This window comes from Danio rerio, chromosome 4 (genome assembly GCF_052040795.2).
Source record: "Danio rerio strain M-AB ecotype USA chromosome 4, GRCz13ab, whole genome shotgun sequence".
Classification (NCBI taxonomy): Eukaryota; Metazoa; Chordata; class Actinopteri; order Cypriniformes; family Danionidae; genus Danio; species Danio rerio.
The window spans coordinates 71,667,395-71,690,386 of NC_141024.2; the positions used below are offsets into that span (position 1 = coordinate 71,667,395).

The 22,992-nt window shown below is 40.9% G+C and overlaps 1 protein-coding gene across 4 annotated transcripts in view; it reads left to right on the plus strand.

The window, feature by feature from the left end:
- myrfl (myelin regulatory factor like) overlaps positions 1 to 22,992 on the plus strand; it is a 250,410-nt gene that overhangs the window by 31,740 nt on the left and 195,678 nt on the right. The window contains exons 20-26 of one of the 4 annotated variants that reach the window (XM_087249843.2): positions 2,258 to 2,443; positions 2,543 to 2,587; positions 3,808 to 3,889; positions 8,165 to 8,239; positions 11,380 to 11,488; positions 15,528 to 15,602; positions 18,687 to 19,090. In XM_087249843.2, coding sequence (XP_087105969.2) covers positions 2,258 to 2,443; positions 2,543 to 2,587; positions 3,808 to 3,889; positions 8,165 to 8,239; positions 11,380 to 11,488; positions 15,528 to 15,602; positions 18,687 to 18,773 — 659 coding nt within the window. In that variant the 3' untranslated portion in view covers positions 18,774 to 19,090. Of the gene's footprint in view, positions 1 to 2,257; positions 2,444 to 2,542; positions 2,588 to 3,807; positions 3,890 to 8,164; positions 8,240 to 11,379; positions 11,489 to 15,527; positions 15,603 to 18,686; positions 19,091 to 22,992 lie in introns of those variants that run through there. The other 3 variants (XM_088650228.1, XM_087249842.2, XM_088650227.1) reach the window with 3 other exon arrangements.

Here is a 22,992-nt window from a genome sequence, read left to right on the forward strand (position 1 = left end):
GGAAGGGCGTTTGCTGCGCAAAACAATGTGCTGGATAAATTGGTGGTTCATTTGGCTGTGGCGGCCCTGGATTAATAAAGGGGCCGAAAACAAAATGAATGAATGAACGTTATTAAAACCGGGAATATATAAACTGGGTTAAATAGTTGACACTATTTATTTAGTTTTTTTTTTTGCTGTGGCAGTTTTAAAAGCGGTCCTAAAATCACATCAACTTTCATGATTGCCAGTCTTCAACGCTTTGGTGCACAGATTTAAGCATGGTCTCATTTTTAAGAAGACACCTGTCAACACAGAGTAATTCAACACTCATCATGCGAAGTTTATTTATAAACTGATTTCGAGTGGATCGCGTGTTTACGATTTACCACAGCCGGTCTCGCATTAGCTAATCACGATTCCCCAATTAAAAGATTCCAAAGTTACTATAAATAACCACAGTCTTCATTTAATGTTTACCTTTGTCTGGAAGAAACCCCCCTTCCTCCCCCTTCTCCTCCTTTTCTCCTCGTAGATTATGCGGCACGGCGGCCCAGTGGTTAGCACTATTAGCCCCACAGCAAGAACACTGCCGGCCCTGGTCCTTACTGTCCCGCGCTCTCTTCGGGACAGCATGCCAAACAAGCGTATGATAAATCATCAGCTGAGTGTAAACTCTTGAAGTGCCTTAAAGTTTATGACAATAATAAAACAATACATTGATATTTTATTATACGCTATAAAAAATTTATTTTACAAAACCTGATTTAGCCTAAAACTGAAAGACAATCTAAGATAAATATTAGAGCAAACAACATTCATTTTGAAGGTGTTATATATAAAATAAATAGCTGGCAGCTAGCTCTCTGCACACGGTTGCCCACTGAAGCTAAGCAGGGCTGTTCCTGGTCAGTACCTGGATGGGAGACCACATGTGAAAGCTGCCGGTGTCACTTTAAAAATGCTCAGATCTTTAATGAAAGCATTTGATCGCTTTCCTAACTGCTTATGCTCGTTTAAGACAAAATTAGTTGTATTTAAAAGAAATACCAACTAGATTGGCACGTTTAGATGTTGTTGTTGTTTTTATTATTATTCATTTTTTTTAGTTTCGGCTCTTTGTTAATCTGGGGTCGCCACAGCAGTATGAACCGCCATTATTGTTAATATTATTACCATTATTATTATTCATTCATTTTCTTGTCGACTTAGTCCCTTTAGTAATCCGGGGTCGCCACAGTGGACTGAACCGCCAACTTATCCAGCAAGTTTTTATGCAGCGGATGCCCTTCCAGCCGCAACCCATCTCTGGGAAACATCTACACACACATTCACACACACACTCATACACTACGGACAATTTAGCCTTCCCCATTCACCTGTACCGCATGTCTTTGGACTGTGGGGGAAACCGGAGCACCCGGAGGAAACCCACGCGAAGGCAGGGAGAACATGCAAATTCCACACAGAAACGCCAACTGAGCTGAGGTTCGAACCAGCGACCCATATATATATATATATATATATATATATATATATATATATGTATGTATGTATGTATGTATATATATATATATATATGTATGTATGTATGTATGTGTTTATGTATGTATGTGTATATATATATATATATATATATTCTGATCATTGTTCTTTTTTGTATAGTTCAGTTTATTTTGTTTGTTTTTGACATTGCGTATATATGTATGTATGTGTTTATGTATGTATGTATGTATGTATATATATATATATATATATATATATATATATATATATATATATATGTATGTATGTATGTATGTGTTTATGTATGTATGTGTGTGTATATATATATATATATATATATATATATATATATATATATATATGTATGTATGTATGTATGTATGTATATATATATATATATATATATATATATATATATGTATGTATGTATGTGTTTATGTATGTATGTGTATATATATATATATATATATATATATATATATATATATTCTGATCATTGTTCTTTTTTGTATAGTTCAGTTTATTTTGTTTGTTTTTGACATTGCGTATATATGTATGTATGTGTTTATGTATGTATGTATGTATATATATATATATATATATATATATATATATATATATATATATATATATATATATATGTATGTATGTATGTATGTATGTATGTGTTTATGTATGTATGTGTATATATATATATATATATATATATATATATATATATTCTGATCATTGTTCTTTTTTGTATAGTTCAGTTTATTTTGTTTGTTTTCAGCGGCCTCCACTGCCTCTCCTGGTCCCTGGCCTCCAGACATCGATTTCTCCAATGTGTTTTATTCAGACGAGGTCTACTGCTGTCCCTCTACTTCAATTCCCAATCACAGCACCAACCTGACAGGCACCGCCGTCCCTTTCAACTTTTTGTCACACGTAGTCACCAATCTGAGAAAAACAGTCGAAGGTAAAAGACGCTGTACCGGACGGTGTTCGGTCTTCAAATATGCCTTTACAGATGCGCTGTTGTCTTCATCCGAACTCGTTTCCATGCTGTCCTTTTCAGGGTGGTTAGAAAGCCTGCCGGAGAAGCTGATCAACTCTACTGACTGTAAGTTGGTTAAAAAACCTGATGTTTTATGAAAAATGTTGGGTTTTATTGAGAGGTTGGATTTTATTTAATCAATTATTTTGTTAGACCAGTGGTCACCAAACTTGTTCCTGGAGGGCCGGTGTCCAACCCTAATCAAACACACCTGAACAAGCTAATCAAGGTCTTACTAGGTATACTTGAAACATACAGGCAGGTGTGTTGAGGCAAGTTGGAACTAAACCCTGCAGGGCACCGGACCTCCAGGACCGAGATTGGTGACCCCTGTGTTATGCTGTGTTCACACCAGATGCGGAACGCGTGGATAAATTGCACTATTCGCGCATAAATAGCCGCTTGAACATTTGAGGTTACTCGCTTCATACGCGCGTCAAACCCCGCTTCATTCGCGTGTCAAATTCACTTCAGAACAGACGCGGATTCGCGTGATGGGCAGGGCTTCTGTCTGCCCGAAGACTCTAGCTTCATTGTTAAATAGCTAACATGGATTTTATGAAGAAAATAACAGTGTTAATGTGCTTTATGAAGACTGAAAAACAGCGTCGATATGTTTAGGGTCGTGTCTGAGTCCACTACATGCTTTCAGAGGTTCATCCAGCTCTGTGAGCTCATAAACTCCTCCAGAAACTGAACCTGGATGACGGAGGCTTTCAGCGGGAAACCCAGCCCAGCCCAGTTTGATGAACTATTGTCGGTGAAGGCTGGAGGATTTCCCTCGGAACACAGACATCAGGTTCTACATCACAATCACGGCCCCACAAAAGCAAGCTTCTGATTGGTTAACGCGGCGTGAATGTACGCTGAAGTTCAGATTTTCGAATTCGAGAGATTTCGCATAATACGCGCAAAACGCTCAATTCGTCCCGCGCCATTCACGCAATTTGCGTCATTTGCGCTGCGCCATTCGCGCGTATCGCGCTGCAGGATGTCTATTCGCGCGTTTGCATTGACTTAACATGTAAATCACTCGCGCTTGACGCGCGTGCCACGTCTGGTATGAACACAGCATTGAATTTTCTCAATTTGGTGCACAAATATTTGTTTGTAAGCTAATGTGGTTTTTAGGAATTTCTTATATTGACAATTTAATAATGATAATGACTGATAATTAATAATAAATCAAACTAATTCTTAATAATAATAATAATAATGATGATAATGTAATGAAATCAAACTGTGGCCAATAAAGCATGATGTCTCTGTTCATATCGTCTCTGCAGGGACAAACACGACAATACAATCCATCTTCATAACACAAAATCACCAAGCGATAGACCAGCAGTACTGTCAGGAGAACTGTGGGTAGGTGTCGCACAATAATTCAGCAGAGAGATTGCAGAAGATTTTCTTTTCCTCTTGTCTTAAAAGTGTATTTTGAGTTTTATCGACAGACCTGAGGGGAAGCTCCAAAGGTTGCTAAGATCATTTCAGTTTGAAGCTTCCATTCACATTTCAACTTAATTAAAACCAAACTGTTCAATGGAAAAGGGAATCAAATTAATTTAGGATGTTCATTTTTCATTATTTTTGAGTATGATGTTTGTCAGAGGGGCTGTATTTATTTGTAAAATATCATTTATATTTGTAAAACAATTTCACAGCAAGTTTGTTAAATCCACCGGGCTTGTTTTTGCAACTTTTTGTGAGTCAAGTCAATGGGCTCTATTTTAACGATCTAGGCGCAATGTCTAAAGCGCAGGGGGTAAAAGCGTTAAGGGCGTGTCTGAATTTCCACTTTTGCTATTTTAAGGATAGAAAAATACACTGCGCCGCGGCGCCCTGGTCTAACAGTGTTGAGTCTATTCTCTTAATGAGTTATGGGTGGGTTTTGAGAATAAACCAATCAGAGTCTCATGACCCATTCCCTTTAAGAGTCAGTTGCATCGTGCCATAGCGCATTTACTATTTACATGGCGGACTTTGTAAGTGGAAAATCTGAACGCTTCACTAGCGAGAAACGGTTAAACATGAGGATAAAGAATGAGCCTCCTCCAATCAGCCTTTACGTTCACTTCCTCTTTCTCTATTTTGTGGATAAGGAAACGGTGTTGTAGGCTATGCACAGACATCCATTAGCCTACATAATTAGTTTTCATTGTTAAGCGCAAAGATTGGTTGCATTACTATTTCTAAATTAAGTTCTGATTTCCAGCAAATGAATAAATATACAGTAATAACGAAGTGGGGTCAAACAACTGGGTTAAGCCTGGTTTGTACTTCTGCGTCAAGTGACCGGCGTAACCCACGGCGCATGCAACGCGTGTGGCTGTGCATTTATACTTCTGTGCGCTGTCTCTGTTGGTCTGCATTAACACTTCCGAAACGCTAGTTGGCAGTGATGTGCAAATGTTCCTCTGTGTCGAGTTTCTTCGCTGCTTTTTTGTTTTCCTGAACACTTCCGGGATGTACAAGTGGCTCAAACTCGCTCATTTTGAGGCAGGAACCGGCGGACGTGCAACAACTTTAACTATGAGGTAAACACAAAACAAAACTTTCCATCCGGAACTCCTTCACGGGACTCCACACTTGTAAACAATCTCTCCATCAGGCTCGCACCATTCATGCGGCTCTCAGTCCCGCCCAGACTCGTCAGCGATACCAAGCCGACCAATCACAGAGCTTGCGCTACGCGTCGTTGCGACGTGTAGTTACAGTTTTTGAGAGGTGCACGTCAGCCACGGCGAAGGGCTATGCGTCAGCGCCATAGCATACGCCGGCGTTTGATGCAGAAGTATAAATCAGCCTTTATATCCAAATACACATGCTGTGCACCATATGGTCTAAAACCTGAGAGGTGGACAAATCTAAGCTTGTTTTTAATAAAAAATATAGATAACTATGCATATAATAAATAGTACTAATCAAATTACATTTATGTACAAAGTAATAATTTTTAAACATATTTTATTCCTTTAATTTCTTTTTCATTTGTAAAGATATTTGCGTATTGCCGTACACCCTGCGTGTTTTAAGCAATGTTTAAGAGAGGCGCACAACTGACGCGCCCTGCGCTGGACTTCAGACCTCCTCTCAGCTAGTCTATTGCTCAGTCTATTTTAGTTCCTCAAAATAGCAACACACCAACCATGCGCCTTAACACACCTCCATTCTAGACCGAAACACCCATGAGTCCGCAAAGTGGCACAATGAATTTGCTATTTAAACAATATGGTGGAAAACGGGAAAATTAAGGTTAATTTGGTCTGAAAAAAGAAACACGTTGGGGCAAACACATCTCGCGCCTTATTGTGCCGGGTGTATGATAGGTCCCTCTGTGTTTATTTGCAAAAACCCTGGATTTGTTTGTGAAATACTGGCACAAATTTTGCTCAAAATACTCTGCCATCTTCGACCCATAAAACAGAAGCATTTTATAAATGCTAAAGTTCCCATTTTAGTTTGGAAACACCAGTCACAACAGCCGATGACATTAAACTGCAACACAAGCTTTTGACAGCTAGTCAACAATAGAGAACATGGACCAAAAACACAGATATGAATCTATGAGTTTGATTAAAGCTGGATATGAGCTGTGCAGGAATGTAGATCCTGGGTCTGTAGGATATACTGAGTATGTTACACAATAGTAATTTTTTTTATTGATTTATATTATGTAATATAATGTGTATTCATATGGCCACACACCCAAAGTGCTTCACAATCATGAGGGGGGTCACTCCTCTCCACCACCAGTGTGCAGCTCCACTTGGATGATGCGACGGCAGCCACGCTCACCACCAGCTATTGGTGGAGTGGAGAGACAGTGGATGGGGATGATTGGTAAGGGCCAATGAAGGGAAATTTGGCCAGGACACCGGGGTTACGCCCCTGCTCTTTACGAGAAGTGCCATGGGTTTTTTAATGACTTCAGTTTTTAACATCTCATCTGAAAGACGGCACCCTTCACTTTACTTAACTGTGGCATTAGGACTCACAGGTTGAGCGCCCCCTGCTGGCCTCACTAACACCACTTCCAACAGCATCCTCGTTTTCCCATGTGGTCTCTCATCCAGGCACTAATCAGGCTCAGCCCTGCTTACCTTTAGCGAGTAACCGCTCTTGGGCTGTAGGGTGACATGGCTGTGGCTATGCTATTATGATAATGTAAACTGCTGCTTATCCATGTCAATCATATTTTACTCAATCTACACTGTATAAAGTGGTCTGTAAACGAAGGTGACTTGACGAGTAGACTAGGATTAATCCAGTTAAATTACAGTGGTGCTTCACCTTCATCCCTCAAGCGTTCACCTCAGCCTTCTCGCATTTGGCATTGTCAACTGTATTGAGAGCTTAAAACACCTCTAATGCTGTGTTCACACCAGATGCAGCACGGGTGAACACATCGCACTATTTGCGCGTGAATAGATGATTGAATATTTTGAGTTTACTCGCTTCATTTGCACGTCAAATCAACTACATTCGTATGTCAAATTCGCTTAATTCATGCGTCAAGTTCACTTCACAATAGATGCAGATTCGCTTCATGGGTGGGGTTTCTGTCTGCCCGGTGACTCTAGCTTCGTTGCTAAATGGCTAATATGGATTTTTTTGAGAGGTTACTTGTGCTTTATGTGCTTTAGGAAGGCTGAAAAACAATGTAGATTCGTTCTGCACCTTGTCAGAGTCTACTAGATCCTTTCAGAGGTGCACCCAGCTCTGTGAATTCATCAACTCTTAAAAAAAGCTATACCTGGATGATCAGCGGCGCTTCATACTGAGCAAGGCCCAGTTTGATGAGCTGTTGTCCAGTGTCAGCAATAGAATTTCCACTTGGGACACCAACTACGTCATAATCACGCCCATACAAGAGCAAGCTCATGATTGGTTAACGTGACGTGAATGCCGATTGAAGTTCAGATTTTCCAACTCGAGCAATTTGTGCGATTCGCACGTCAAACACGCAAAACGCTCAACTCATGCCGCAGGATGTCTATTCGCGCCTTTGCATTGACGTAACATGTAAACTTCCCGCTCTTGATGCTTCATCCGCGTTTGGTGTGAACGTAGCATAAGGTTGCTTTCACTTTGGGTTTGTACCAGTGTTCGATTGACATCTCCTTTCCTACCACCTTCGGACTGTGTCAACACAGTGATTTTTAGATCTGAACCTCAGTAGCTTCACAGTTTGAACTTTAAAATGTAGTTTCGTTTTCAAAGTGCCATTAAAGACCACCCCTTTCAGGTAGACTCGGGCACCTGAGGTCAGAAAATCTTGTTTAGACTAGCCAAACAAACCAAACTCTGATGTCAAGCAGCCCCATGTGCACATCAGTACTGCTAGTGTGAAAGCACCCATTGTTTCTTGGTCAAGTCAAACCTGTATTTCTGTTGACATGTGCCGCGAGGGTAATGCACACATTAGGACTAGAGCTTTATTTATTAATCTACAGATTAATTAACTTGATTCCTCATTGGTTCCAGAGATTGTGTGCCCTTGGCAGACATTATAATTCGAAAGGAATCTCATTGGTCTGCGCTTCTCTGTACAAAAGGGTTTAAAATGAATGTGGATTTCTTCTTTTGTCGTACCTCAGAATGCTCTATAACGAATTGACTGCTGTCCATGTTTTGCAGGAAGGGAAACCACACCTACTATATTCCACTCAGCAAACACATCCCGCCCAACATGCCCATAACTCTCCAAATGAAGTAAGTAAAGGACTCTTCAACTCTGTCTGTCTGGTTCGCAAACTACAGTAGATTTTAAAACCCAACACACATGTGAAGTGAGAGGGAAACAACTCATCTTTGAACATTCTGCCGCCTTCTATCTCGCACTCTTGTTGACTGTATTTGTCAGTCAGAACCAACACAATCTCACGGCAATTCGTAACTTTTTCATTTAGCGGCTAATTCGTATGAATTCGTACGATCTAATTCGTACAATTTAGTACGATTTGCTTATCCCCCAATGACGGTTGGGGTTAGGGGTGGGGTCAGGTGCCACGCCTCCTTTTTAAAATCGTACCATTTCGTACGAATTAGCCACTAAAGTGGCAAAACGTAAAATACTTACGTTTTCTCACTTACGCACTGCTTTGCCTCGGATTTCAGGAAGTTGTTGATGTTTTTTCCTAAAAATAGAACTAAAAGGGTGCAGTGTGAATTCTATAAGTGAGCATTTGTTGTCCGTTTTTGCCTTCGTGTTTTTAGGAAACAAAACACACCTTTTTGCTGTCCAAAACGATTACATTTGAAAATGGAGGCTTTTAAAAATGATGTATTTTAGTCATGTGACCAATTCACCTAACATGGCGGACGACGTAAAGCAGAGGTTTTGGATGCTCCATATTGCCTCTCATGGAACTGTTGTCCAGAGATGTTCAAAAAGATGGAAAGTAAATAAACGGCAGACCGATATGATGCAGGTAAAAGTGTCTTACATCTGTGCGCATGTGCAGCACATGACCGAAAGCATTTTCAGCTGTTTTAGTGCGGATGAGCATTTTTTTTTTTTTGGAAAGAAATGAAAATTGGTGGATATGGAGAGTTTAAAACGAAAACACCATTTTCAAATTGATCTGGATTAGTGTTGACGTAACCTTAACATGGGTACAAAAGTCTTAAAGGTGCAGTAGGGGATTGTCTTCAGAAGTTTTTTTTTGTTGTGCTGGTTAAAAGTCTCTTCACAGTCTAATAGTAATGATTACAGTAAATGACCTAAATGTATTTATATGTATTTTTATTATTTGGGTAAGGCAGGGGTCACCAAACTTGTTCCTGGAGGGCCGGTGCCCTACAGATTTTAGTTCCAACTCTAATCAAACACACCTGAAGAAGCTAATCAAGGTCTTACTAGGTATACTTGAAACATCCAGGCTGGTGTGTTGAAGCAAGTTGGAGCTAAACCCTGCAGGGACACCGGCCCTCCAGGACCAAGATTGGTGACCCCTGGGGTAAGGCATAAAACTAAAAAATGTCCATCCAATTAAATAGTAAACGCATGAAAATCTGCATCATAAGTTACTCGAGTACTCGCCTCAATGTCTCGCTCCCCCCTTAATAGGTGCTGCCCCCCCCCCCCCCCCCCTAATTAACCTAGTTAAGCCTTTAAATGTCATTTTAAGCTAAACATTTGAACAATATCTAGTCAAATATTATGTACTGTCATCATGGCAACTTTAAAAGAAATCAGTTATTAGAGATGAGTTATTAAAACTGTTATGATTATAAATGTGTTGAAACAATCTTTCGGTTAAACAGAAATTGGGGGAAAGTAAACAGGGAGCTAATAATTCTGACTTCAACTGTATGTGCAATATATAAGCGAAGTTTCACAAACTAATTTCGAGAGGAGCATGTGATATGATTGACTGCAGCTGGTCACGCACCTACATTCATGAGTTAGCCAATCAGATTAATCCAAACTCACTGTAAGTAGCCTAGCTAGAACTACTCCCTCACCTTCGTTTTCCGAAGAAACCCCTCATCCACCCCTTATCCTCCTTTACTACGGGGAGCTCTCATGAACCACCTGATCTCGAATTCCCCTTACATGCTCTATTGACCAGGCGGGAGCCCTGGGCTCAACTATCTTCGAGCTCAGGGTTCTCTCCCGGGACAGCATGCCAAACCTGCTAACATTTGTCAAACAATATAAGTGTGATCTCTTAAAACAATATATCCTAGATATGGCAGACTTAGAACGATTAACTTCTCTAGCTGTCGCTGAAAGGATGGTGTTGATCTGGAAAACCTCTTATCTGTGGGTTTCCGTCACTTTGGAATGGCTCGCCATTTAGCAAATTCAATGAAAGCGACAAAGTCAGGGTTACAGTTAAAGAGCGCGTAGCAGATAATTAAGGAAATTAGCCACCTTGTGCCAGATTCACACCAATAACTGAGAAGTCTTCCTTTTCAAATGATGTACACAATGTGTGAAGGAATTTATGTAACTCATTAAACATGCAAAAACTCCATTGTGTGCATTTTCCTTACTGCAAAGTGCAGTTTTAAAGTCCACTATAGGTTAAGTTTGCTTTAGAATTTGTACTTTTTAAATAAATGTTTGACAATCTCCACTGAAACATGAAGACACACAGTAGCTCCTCCCTTTTAAAAAATCTGCCAATGGCATTTGGTTTTGATTACAGCTCTGCCGGTGAGTGGTTAAGCTCAAGCGCATCAACGGAAAAGCAAATGAGAAGTGTCCTGGATACTAGAGAGCACTCGATTGGTCGGAAGATTTGATGAGAAACTGTAGTATGAGGTGACATCAGAATAATCCATTTAGGAGGAAGTGAGACAAAGGCTGCGTCCGAAACCGCATACCTCCATACTATATAGTACGCTAAAATCAGTATGCGAGCCGAGTAGTATGTCCGAATTCATAGAATGACTTACTACTTCCGGCGAGATTCTGAAGTGCGCATCCCATGCACGCTGCGCTATCCCATAATGCCCTGTGAGAGAATTCATGAATGAAAGTGAGGCGACGCAACTGACGCAGGTAGATCACGTGACCATGACAAAATGGCTCATGTAGTACGTCCGAATTCCATTCATACTTTTCACATTCATACTGTATAGAGCTTACTTTTTTTAACGCCCGAGTAGTACGTTTAAATTTAAATGCAGTACCTACTGAGTAGTAGGCAGTTTCGGACGCAGCCAAACAGCAAGATTTGAATGTCTGTATCTTCAATATGCGAATTTGGTCACTGTTTTGGAGCACACTGTATGAACAAGTGCACCGCATTAATAGATAGTAGTGGACGACAGACATATATTAGGATTTTAATAGGTATGTGTGCATCATATCCTCACTGATTTTCCTTCTATCCGAGTAGCACACCTGAGCTGCTGGTGATCCGGCTGTGTTCACGTGATGAAAGTGAACAGTGCTCTTCAGTACTCGACTACAACGGCCCAGAGTCAGACGCTGCTCTCAACACACAGGTATGCACTGGAAAAATAGATGAGAAGCGTAAATCAGATTTGATAGCTAGGACACCCGAACCCCATTCTCTGAACCAAATTCTCAATTGTCTAAACCCACTCTTTCTGCAAAACCATAAACAAGTGTCTGCTCTCATGTTTCTTAGCACATTGTCACTCATTATGCTCTTGTGATGCACAACGCTAACCACGAACAGCAAAAGTTACACACAAAACTCAAGTTGTCAAGGCTGTATCTGTCTGACCAGAGGGTTTTTCCATTGCCTATATTGATGGCAAAGACCTCAGATCGGCACAATGTGGTTCCAGGCGTGATGCGAGTGTTATTTTCATCCAGGTAAAGGTATCATTGTCATGTTTCGTTGTTTAAATAGCAATAGCATATACATTTGTGCCTTTTTATGCAACCATGTGTGTGCTGTTCTGAAAAGGAGGTGTTTAAAAAAAAAGTGAGTCTTGTCAAGTGTGCTTTTACCCATACTAGAAATTGGTCCTCTACTTTTAACCCATCCAAGTGCACACGCATATTTTAAGTGAGGAGTGAAAGCGCACGCGCACAACCACACACACACACTTGCACATGTCATTGAGCAAATAACAGCTGTGGGTCCAAAAAGGCATACACATTGCTTATCACACACATAGGGATGTACAGCAGTATACAAACATATTTAAATCTAAAAAAAAAATCCAGAGTTCAATGTGATAAAGTGTTATTGTCTACATCACAGGTGTCAAATCCAGTTCTTGGAGGGTCGCAGCTTTGCATAGTTTAGTTCCAGCCCCGCTCCAACACACTTTAATGAACCTAAAAGAGCACATGTCACTCCGCTGCTAGTCCGTTTGCACTGGCTGCCAGTTGCTGCTCGCATCAAATTCAAAGCTCTGATGTTTGCCTACAAAGCGACTTCCGGCTTTGCTCCTTCTTATCTGCTCTCACTTCTGCAGATGTATGTGCCCTCCAGAAACTTGCGTTCTGTGAATGAACGTCGCCTCATGGTTCCATCCCAAAGAGGGAAGAAATCACTTTCCCGAACTCTCGCGTTCAATCTGCCCAGTTGGTGGAATGAACTCCCTAACTGCATCAGAACGGCACTCGCTGTCTTCAAGAAACGACTAAAAACTCAACTATTTAGTCTTCACTTTCCTTCCTAATCTGCAATTGCCTCTCTGGCTCCACCGCTAACTGTACTACAAAAAAAAAAAAAAACTTACATTACTAATATTCTGCGTTTACACTTTACAGACCTGAAACTTGCCTACAGCACTTATTCATTGTTGCTCTTATAGTTGTGTAAATTGCTTCCTTGTCCTCATTTGTAAGTCGCTTTGGATAAAAGCCTCTGCTAAATGACTAAATGTAAATGTAACTTGAGCTCCCCATAGACTTCCATTCATACGCACGCGAATGCGGCGGACCGGAAACGCAAGTTCATGCATCAAGTTTCTCAGTTCACTGCATTGCAAAGTTTAAGCTTGGTGAACTCTGACCTGTGATATCACATTACTTGACTGTGTGAGACCGATCGAAGATCCAAACAGGACCTCTCTGGACAGAAATCTCAAATAAAGACCAATCGCTCGCTTTTTTTAAACGTCTATCATCTTGTTTAATCCCGCTCCTTTTTGCAGCGCCGTACGACAGAATTTCGCTCAAACTCTGTGACCGCAGCTGCACCTGTAGTTTTTTAAACAAAATGGAAGGACTCAAAAAGGTGATCAAGTGTGTTTAATAGGGTTGAAACTCAACTGTGCAGAGCTGCGGCCCTCCAGGAACTGGAATTGACACCTGTGATCTACATAAATATAAGAACTACTACCTCCTCTTATGCCACCTTCTGGTTGGTGGAATGCGGTTCCATTATAAAATTATTAGTATTCATTATGTGGGCTAATATTAATGTTATTAGTATTTATTTTGTCCTTATGTTGGGTTATCGAGACATGTGCATCACTATTATAGGGGTGGAGGTATTGGAATTGTGTTTTTTAATGTTTTATTTATACATTGTGAAACATTACAAAAATATACAAAGACATAAACATGTAACAATAAGCAAATACACTGAAGAGTATTTTGAGTAAATAATAATAATAAAAATAAATAAATAATTAATAATAAATAAATAATAATAAAAATAAATCAAAAACGACAACACCAGTGCAATCTTATATACCAGATAAAACAAGTGTACAATGTGTTGACCAGAGATAGTTTCCCGTAAAAGCTGGGCATATTCAATCAGCAGGAGCAGGGTCAAGCTGAAGAGTTTGGACATATTTGCAAAGGGGTTCCCACAATTTAATAAAAATAGTGCTAGTTCGGTGAAGAGAGTACCTAATTATTTCATAAAATAAAGAATATTTCTTATCCAACAAGTGTAAGAAGGAGGGTGAGGGCTCTTCCAGATCGGAAGAATTAATCGCCTAGCCAGAAGGTTTAAGAGGGCTACAAAGTCTACAAAATGAGAGGGTAGAGTGTGGTCGGGCGGAAAAACCCCAAATAAACCAATAATTGGACATGGTGGGATATCAACAGTGGTAATAGCTGATAGTGAGAGGAACATTTGTCTCCAAAAAGAAAGCAGGGAAGGACAGGACCAAAACATATGGAATAAAGTAGCTGTACCAGAATGACACCTGTCGCACTCGGGGTCTATAGACGGGTTGATGCGAGCTAGCCTGCTCTTGGACCAATGAGCTCTATGCACTACCTTGCATTGTATTAGCCTGCACAGATTGAGTTCACCCTGTGCAGGCTAAGACCGCTTTCCATGTCTCCTCGGCAATGTCAATTCCAATGTCTTGAGACCAGATGGTCCGTAAATTAGTGATGGGTCGTTCATGAACGATTCGTTCATTTTGAACGAATCTTCAATATGACTCGGGAACCACGAGTCCTCTCAGGGAGTGATTCGTACATCCGAGCGTGCGCACATTTGTGCAGGTAGTGTCGATAATTTCAAGTCTTCATCACATTGGCAGAAGCCAATCATATAAGTTTAGAGTCGGAAAAAGAATCAATCCGCTCACCTCTCGAGTCCTCTATGGGGTCTGAGTCACTCGTTCATTACGGGCCAATCATACGCGTTCAGAGCCGGAAAAAGAATTGAACCGTTCATCTCTCGAGTCCTCGGATTTGAGTTATTCTGTCACATGATGAACGAACGATCATGGCTCCTAACGGCTTAGACTGTGCATTGATTAAGATTATATGTGACTGTCAGTGTAACGTGAATGAACCCCTGACATTTAAAGACATGAAGAGGTGAGCTGAGCAACCAGACAACAATACCTTCATAGACAAAAGAGCAGGTAAACATTGAAGTATTATTTTCTCCTTCTTATAGTATTCTAGTTATGACATATTTGTCGTGTGATCAAGCTTTTGGGCTAGTTGTAGATGTGTTTGGAAGCAATTCGTAACATTTGAATAATATTTTGGCAAATTGAACCAAATGAACGAAATGACTCGAAAAAAGATTCGTTCATCTCGATGAACAAGACTCAAAGTTCCGAGTCAGTAAAATGATCCGAACTTCCCATCACTACCGTAAATTATCAGAAGAAAACTGCAGATTAACACTTATATTAAATTATTTAGAAATTGAACCTTTAGCGCAGGGATCTAGGAATTGTGTTTTTTGACCACACTTTGCTATTGTTCATTCATTCGTTCATTCATTCGCCAATACTGAATATTCTGTCATCAATTACCCACCCTGCGCTTGTTTAAATCTTTTTTTTTCTTCGTCCAACCATAAAAGGGAGAGTAAACAGTCAAAAAAAGTTACATTTTTTAAAGCGAATCCCTTTATGGTTTCAAAAATATGAGTGCCCCTTTGCAGAAATGCGTTTTAGCAATTCATAAAAAATATGTAATATCATATGTTGATAGTTCAAAAGGTATGAACGTAGAGTATACTTTGCATAATAATTTTTGCAGAATAAAAATAACATTTATTTGTTGCAGAGTTTTTTGTCGCTTGTGTAAAACTGACTTTGGTATTTCGTTCCGTTCTCTCTCCTTTTGTCACAGGGCTACATACATAAGTGGACATTGGCAGTGGCAAACCATCGCCGTGCCTCCTACCACTTCCGCACTTCAGTGGCAGTGAGTTCCCGTGTATTCTCATGCATTTTTGTGTGTTTATTATGTGCACAGGCTTTCAGAGTATAGTTCATTTGATCGCAGACACAAAATGATGTGACTAAAGCATCTTTCCATTTAGAAATCAGAGTTGCGAACATCTTTTAAACACCTCACACAAACCCTCATCGCTTTTGCCACATTTTAGAGATCAGTGTTTCTTTTCAATTTATTGACAACCTAAGTAGTGCCAAACCAACGGAAAGCGCATGTGAGACACGAACATCATGAGGTGCACATAGACTGCACGCATCCTGTTCTGAAGAAGAAATGAATGTGCGCTTATTGGATGCACCCAGCAACCATTTTGTTAAAAACAAGTCTAATAGATGTCTCATAGACGTCTAAACATAGATGTGTTGGCTAAGACAAGGTGAAATTTGGAGAGATGCAGTGCAATCTGAGCTGCATCCAATGCTTTTTAATGGGCTCACCTAACCCTACCCATCGCAGGGATGTCACTCGCTCCATTTGTGTGCATTGTGTCTGACATTGCATCGCTGAGGGATGCAGTCTCAGCTTGCATCATAAAGGCTGCATCCAGATACTATTGGAAATTTGGGCTTTCAGTGAACGTATAAGAATAGCCCAAAACTAGACTAGTCATCAAATACACAGGGAAAAAATAAGAACAAGTGTAAAGTCTGTCTATTTGACGACTAGTAATTTTGGGCTAATTTTAGACGTTTATTAGATTTTCGCTGTTTTGATGTAATGTATGGTGAAATTTTTCACCCCCACTCAAAACTCCAGATGAAGCAAATGTGCCAACAGTATGACCGCAGCGTTATTCTATCAGCTCACCTGTCTTTATGAAAAGGCTTTATGCTGTGTTCACACCAGACGCAGAACCGCGTTTGTTAGCGCGTAAATTGCCGCGTGAAATCCGCTTCATTCGCGCGTCAAATTAACTTCAGAACAGACGCGGATTCGCGTGATGGGCAGGGCTTCTGTCTGCCCGGTGACTCTAGCTTAATTGCTAAATGGCTAACATGGATTTTATGAAGGAAATAACAGTGTTTATGTGCTTTATGAAGACTGAAAAACAGCGTCGATACGTTTAGTGTCGTGTCTGAGTCCACTACATCCTTTCAGAGGTGCATCCAGCTCTATGAGCTCATAAACTCCTCCAGAAACTGAACCTGGATCACGGAGACTTTCAGCGGTGCTTCTGACTGAGCCGAGCCCAGTTTGATGACTTGTTGTCGGTGTCCCCTGGAGGATTTCCCCCGGGACACCATCAACAGCTTCTACGTCACAATCACGCCCCACAAGAGCAAGCTTCTGATTGGTTAACGCGGCGCGAATGTCCGCTGAAGTTCAGATTTTCGAACTCGAGAGATTCACGCGAAACGCTCGTTAAGCGCGTCAAACGGGCAAAACGCTCAATTCGCCTCGCGCGTATTGCACTATTCGTACCGTGTCATTCGCGCAATTCGCATCATTCACTCCACGCCATTCGCGCGTATCGCGCGTTTGCATTGACTTAACATGTAAATCACTCATGCTTGACGCACGTGCCGCGTCTGGTGTGAACTCAGCATAAGTAAGGGTGGCTGCATATGTAACATTCATCCATTCATTTTCTTTTCGGCTTAGTCCCTTTATTAATCTGGGGTTGCCACAGTGGAGTGAACCGCTAACTTATCCAGCATATGTTTAACGCAGCAGATGCGCTTCCACCTGCAACCCATCACTGGGAAACACCCACACACACACTACAGACAATTTAGCTTACCCAATTCACCTGTACGTCATTTTCCTCTGTGAGGGAAACCCACGCCAACACGGAGAGAACATGCAAACTCCAGACAGAAATGCCAACTGACCCAGCCAAGGCTCGAACCAGCGACCTTCTTGCTGTAAGGCGACAGCACCACCGCATATGTAATATGATGTAAATTTTAAAAAAGGCTGTGGGCAACAATCCGTTCCAAGCGTTGTAGTGTTGTGTCCTTTGAAACGCTCCAGTGGACCAAACCTCAAGATTTGTGACTTAAGCTATGACTTCACCCAATGCTCTCAAACTCAATTCCTGGAGGGCCGCAGCTCTGCATAGTTTAGCTCCGACTCACACCTGCATGATCATCTCAATTAGTCTTGATTAGTTGGATCAGCTGTGATTGATTAGGGTTGGAACAAAACTCCAGGCCCTCCAGGAATCGTGTTTGAGACCTGTATGACTTGACAAATTGAAACATCGTGCAGACTGTATTCCTATGTTAGTGTCTAATTTAACAGTAACTGGCGATGCAGTGGCGCAGTAGGTAGTGCTGTCGCCTCACAGCAAGAAGGTCGCTGGGTTAAGCCTCGGAAGTGTCAGTTGGCATTTCAGTGTGGAGTTTGCATGTCCTCCAGTTTCAAGTCCAAAGACATGCGGTACAGGTGAATTGGGTAAGCTAAAACTGTCCATAGTGTATGTGTGTGAATGAGAGTGTATGTGTGTTCCCCAGTGATGGGTTGCAGCTGGAAGGGCATGCACTGCGTAAAACATCCCTGCTGAAAAATCCAGCTTAAACCAGCCTAGGCTGGTTTTAGCTGGTCGACTAGCCTGGTTTTAGAGGGGTTTTGGCCACTTCCAGGCTGGTTTCCAGCCTGGTCTTAGCTGGTCAGGCTGGGAGATGACCAGCTTAAACCAGCTTGATCAGCCTAGCCAAGCTGGGAGTCCAGCCAAAACCAGCTATATCCAGCTTCAACCAGGCTGGTTGAGCTGGTTTTAGCTGGATTTGGCTGGTCATTTTCCAGCCTGACCAGCTAGGACCAGGCTGGAAATGGGTGGAAACCAGCCTGGAAATGGCCAAAACCCCTCTAAAACCAGCCTGGGCGACCAGCTAAAACCAGCCAACCAGCCTAGGCTGGTTTAAGCTGGATTTTTCAGCAGGGATATGCTGCATAAGTTGATGGTTCATTCCGCTGTGGCGATCCCAGATTAATAAAGGGACTAAGCTAAAAAAAGTATGAATAATTAAACAGTAACTTTGTTAAACAGGCTTTTAATAGCAGCATGACTTAAATCTGTATAGTGACAATATGATTGTTTTCTTGTAGGGTTTGGCCGATTGTAGCACCGATCATAACTACGCAGGAGTTCTATTTACTGACTACCATTTCCAGTTCTTCCGTCGCTGTGACTGATCAACACCAGATGACGCTGCGGTCAGAACAGCCCTCCAGAAGCTACATCCGGTATCTGACCATGTCGGAGGAAGAAAGTTATTAATATTTGTTGCTGAAAAAAGCGATTCGAAATACGTTTTTTTCTTACTTTTAAAACGTTTCTTATTCTCATTTTTAGTTTCGGAATTTATCTGATCGCACTCAGATCATCGTTTGCTGTGACCGACTGCTCTGTGTATTCCTTTAGTGAACTGAGCGCATTTCATATGTACTGCTGTGTGCAATGATGTTGACCGAAAACTTTGTGTAAATAATAAAATCTAGTGAAAAATCGAGCTGTATGGCGTTTGATTACTTCAGAGGACTGTTAAAATATTGTTATCCTGTTAAGGTTTTCTCTGTATGTCAAAAGCTACAATAAAGGTGACAGAATCTGTCATCAAAGTTATAAATAAATATATTTTTTACTCATGGAAATCACAAAGAATTTATTTGCAAGGCAACCTGTAGATAGAAGTACTTTTTACAAGTAATGATTCTGCAGCTGTTGATGATTTTGCATCTCTTAGACTACATAATCTACTGTAGAGGCTTTTGAATGTAGTTGTTTAGATTACAACTATGCAGTTTATTCATAAGGATAGCGCCTATTTGAAATATTTCTAATTTCTGAGATACAGCCATCAGCCTGTCATTGCCCTGATGAAAAATCCAGCTTAAACCAGCCTAGGCTGGTTGGCTGGTTTTAGCTGGCCGTCTAAAACATCTAAAAAAAATGGAGCCATTGCTATGACTGGAATTGAGTTCATGAAGTCAATAAGTGATTTCGTTTAACTCTTTCCCTGCAGTTTACGGGACAATACCAAATTGCTTCCCTGAGTTAAGTTTTACAGCAATCGGTGTTTTAGGTGTTACGGTAGGGGAAGCCCTAACGCATTTCCTGAATGAGTTACATGTCAGATGCTCCGGAAAGGGAAATCTAAATCAAAATCAAATTAAATCAAATCACTTTTATTGTCACATCATCAGCAGCACGTGTGCTATGATGAGTGAAAAGCTTTGGCGCTGGCTCCAGACAGTACAAAATACAGATACAGTGTAAATACAACAACAGTGCAAAATACAGACAGTGCAACTAAAATGTCAGTGCAAATTCAACGACAGTGCAAAATACAGAGCTCGCAACACGGTGGCCATGCTCGGCGCATATATATATATATATATATATATATATATATATATATATATATATATATATATATATAATTTAATTTAATTGTCTGCAAATTTCTGGGAATTACCACCAGAAAATCAGTCATTTTTATTGTAAAAAGTCACAAATAAATGCGAAAAACTAGGAGGTCTGATATATATTCACTTTAACTCCCTTATACTGCATGTGTTTGCACTGTGGGGGAAACAAGAGCATCAAGAGTAAGCCGCAAAGAAGGAAATAAAGAATGCCGCTCCTGGTGCGTTACTGCCCCCTTTGGTCGGCGGCGTCGCCAACCAAATTAGGCTAAGACAAGAAACTTGCTTGACGGAAAGATGACTGAGGGAGAGGAGTTATTTCTGAAGCAGGGTTTCTCGTGACCATACCTCGAGAAGTACATGTTAAGATGCAATAACTTAATTTCTGATGTTGTGCTCAAAAATACTTTAGTAATTTATAGTACGTACTACTATAAATGACTGCATTATGTAGTGTAATTTATTAATAAAGAGTTGTAAATATATATATACAATATGCTTAATGCTTATGTCAAAATATTTCTCTTTAATATAAATGACTACAGAATTTTAAATGTGTAACACCTGCTTTTATTGGATTTTTTGTTTTTGCTGTTATATACTATAATGTGTTTCTGTTTAGTACAGCATATTATTTACAGTAAATAACTCAACTAAACTATTATGCCTCATATGTTTCATTGGTAGTTTTATTGAAGTCTAAGATATGACTGACTTGGATTTAAAGGGCCATAAAACCCCCTCGTTTCAGCAGTGTGTTTTCACACTTCTACTTTGGAAAAAGTCAGAAAAGTGGGCGTGTCCAGCTCTGTTTAGGGGGGAGTGTCGGAGGAAGAAAAGAGGCTTGGTGTGGGAGTGTCTATTTGTGTCTATCAAAACACACAACCACAGCGGACACTGTGACTGTGTTTACATGGACATCTGTTGTCGAATTATTTGCCAAATTATTAAATGGTGGACTTTAACTGCAGTTTGGCTCTTTCATTCAGGGAATTCATTCATGTCCCTCCCAACAAACGAGATATTTGATTTGAGGAACTGCTCTAAGCGTGTATTTTTCATGCAATGTTTGATACCGCACGGCGAATGAGAGAAAAAAAACTTCCACATTTCCCGGAAACTTAGATGCACACGGCAGGTAGCGTCAGAAAGCCGCGTGTGTTATTCCGGTCACAAAATCCAACACGAGGTTATAGTTTGGTTGTAGTGCTAACTTGTTTACACTGGTGCAATAGTTTGTTTGATACGAATAAAATACGAACTGAATAAACAAAGAGCACTGGTCGCTCACTTACCAAATCTGTAGAGACAGGACAATCACCAGCAACTAAAGCCGCGTCTTTATCAAGAGGAGACTAAAGCGAATCCGGATCTCAGCGTTTGCAGATGAGAACAGATCTCAGGTAAACAATGTTCCTCCTTAGACACGTAAGTTATTGTTGTCGAGCGTCGCGTACACCGTTAATCCACACGTGAGTCTGCGCTCTCACAGAGAGAAAATGAAAACAAAACTTAACTGCAGCAAACTATAAAAGCAACACTTCACGCTTGTTTTGCCAACACAACGTGGCGTCTCTGCCGTCTACACTCTGACAGCAATGAATATTAATGAAGTTGCACAATAGAGCGCGCTGATTGGTTTGAACCAAGCCTTACTCATGCATTAATGCAACACACTGTAAGACGTAATAAGACACACTCTGGCACAGACGTCCAGTCTGCACGCTGGAATACAACGCTATTATGTCATGGCCGTGACGCAGCTTCAAAAATTCGTTTCAAACAGGAAGTACGAATTTGCTTGAAATAACGCAAAAACAACCAATTTACACTTTTTAGTGAAATATAGGTGTCCTAATAGTGTTTTTAGCAGTGTGGGACACATATACGACTGTCAACAGCTCAAAAAATGTGTTTTGGTGTTTCGTGACCCTTTAAGTTGCTACGATTTAAAATTAAAAATTGCAAAAATAGCTTAGATGTAGGCAAGCAGCTTTTAGCTTAGCTTGCTACATTTCCCAGAGGGTAGCTTTTAGTGTAGTTAAGCTACATTTTAAGTAGAGTAGCTAATAGCTTAGCTCACTACATTTTTCAAGTAGCTTGCCCAACACTGTGTGAGGCTCATACTGCCCACCTTCAGATTATTAGATTGACTAGCTGCCTACTGCACCAACAAGGCAGACAGTTGGCCCTGGGCAAACTGTGAAACACCAGCTTCCATGTCAAATTGCTGCGGTGTGGGTCCTGGGAGACAGCTTGGGCCAGGTAAACATGTTAAGATGGCCGATCGGTCCAAGGCGCTGTGTTCAGTTTGCAGTCTCTGCTGGTGGCATGGGTTTGAATCCTACTTCTGATAAACCTAATCTTTGGTTATGCATTCAGGCTCAAGTTTTTAACTCTCTGGCACCATGTCCGAGTGAGACAATAACACTGACAAAGCGCCGCATCAATCTCTTTGTGCCAAACTTTATGCAGCGTAGCAATGTCCCTGGCAGCCTTAAAGGGCCATGAAACCGCCTAGTTTCAGCAGGGTGTTTTCACACCTCTACTTTGGAAAAAGTCTGAAAAGTGGGCGTGTCCAGCTCTGTTTAGGGGGAGTGTCGGAGGAACTGAAGTGGGATGGTGTGGGAGTGTCTATTTGGGCGCGCTGTGTTTCAGAGTCAAAACACACACACAACAGGGGAGAAAGTGACTGTGTTTACATGGACATCTGTAGTCGAATTATTTGCCAAATTATTAAATGGTGGACTTTAACTGCAGTTTGGCTCTTTCATTCAGGGAAGCCATTCACGTCGCTCGCGACTAACGAGATATTTGATTCGAGGAACTGCTCTAAGTGTGTATTTTTCATGCAATGTTTGATACCGCACGGCAAATGAGAGAAAAAAACCTCAGCATTTCCCGGAAACTTAGATGCACTCGGCAGGTAGCGTCAGAAAGCCGCATTTGTTATTACGGTCACAAAATGAGGTGAAAATCCTACACG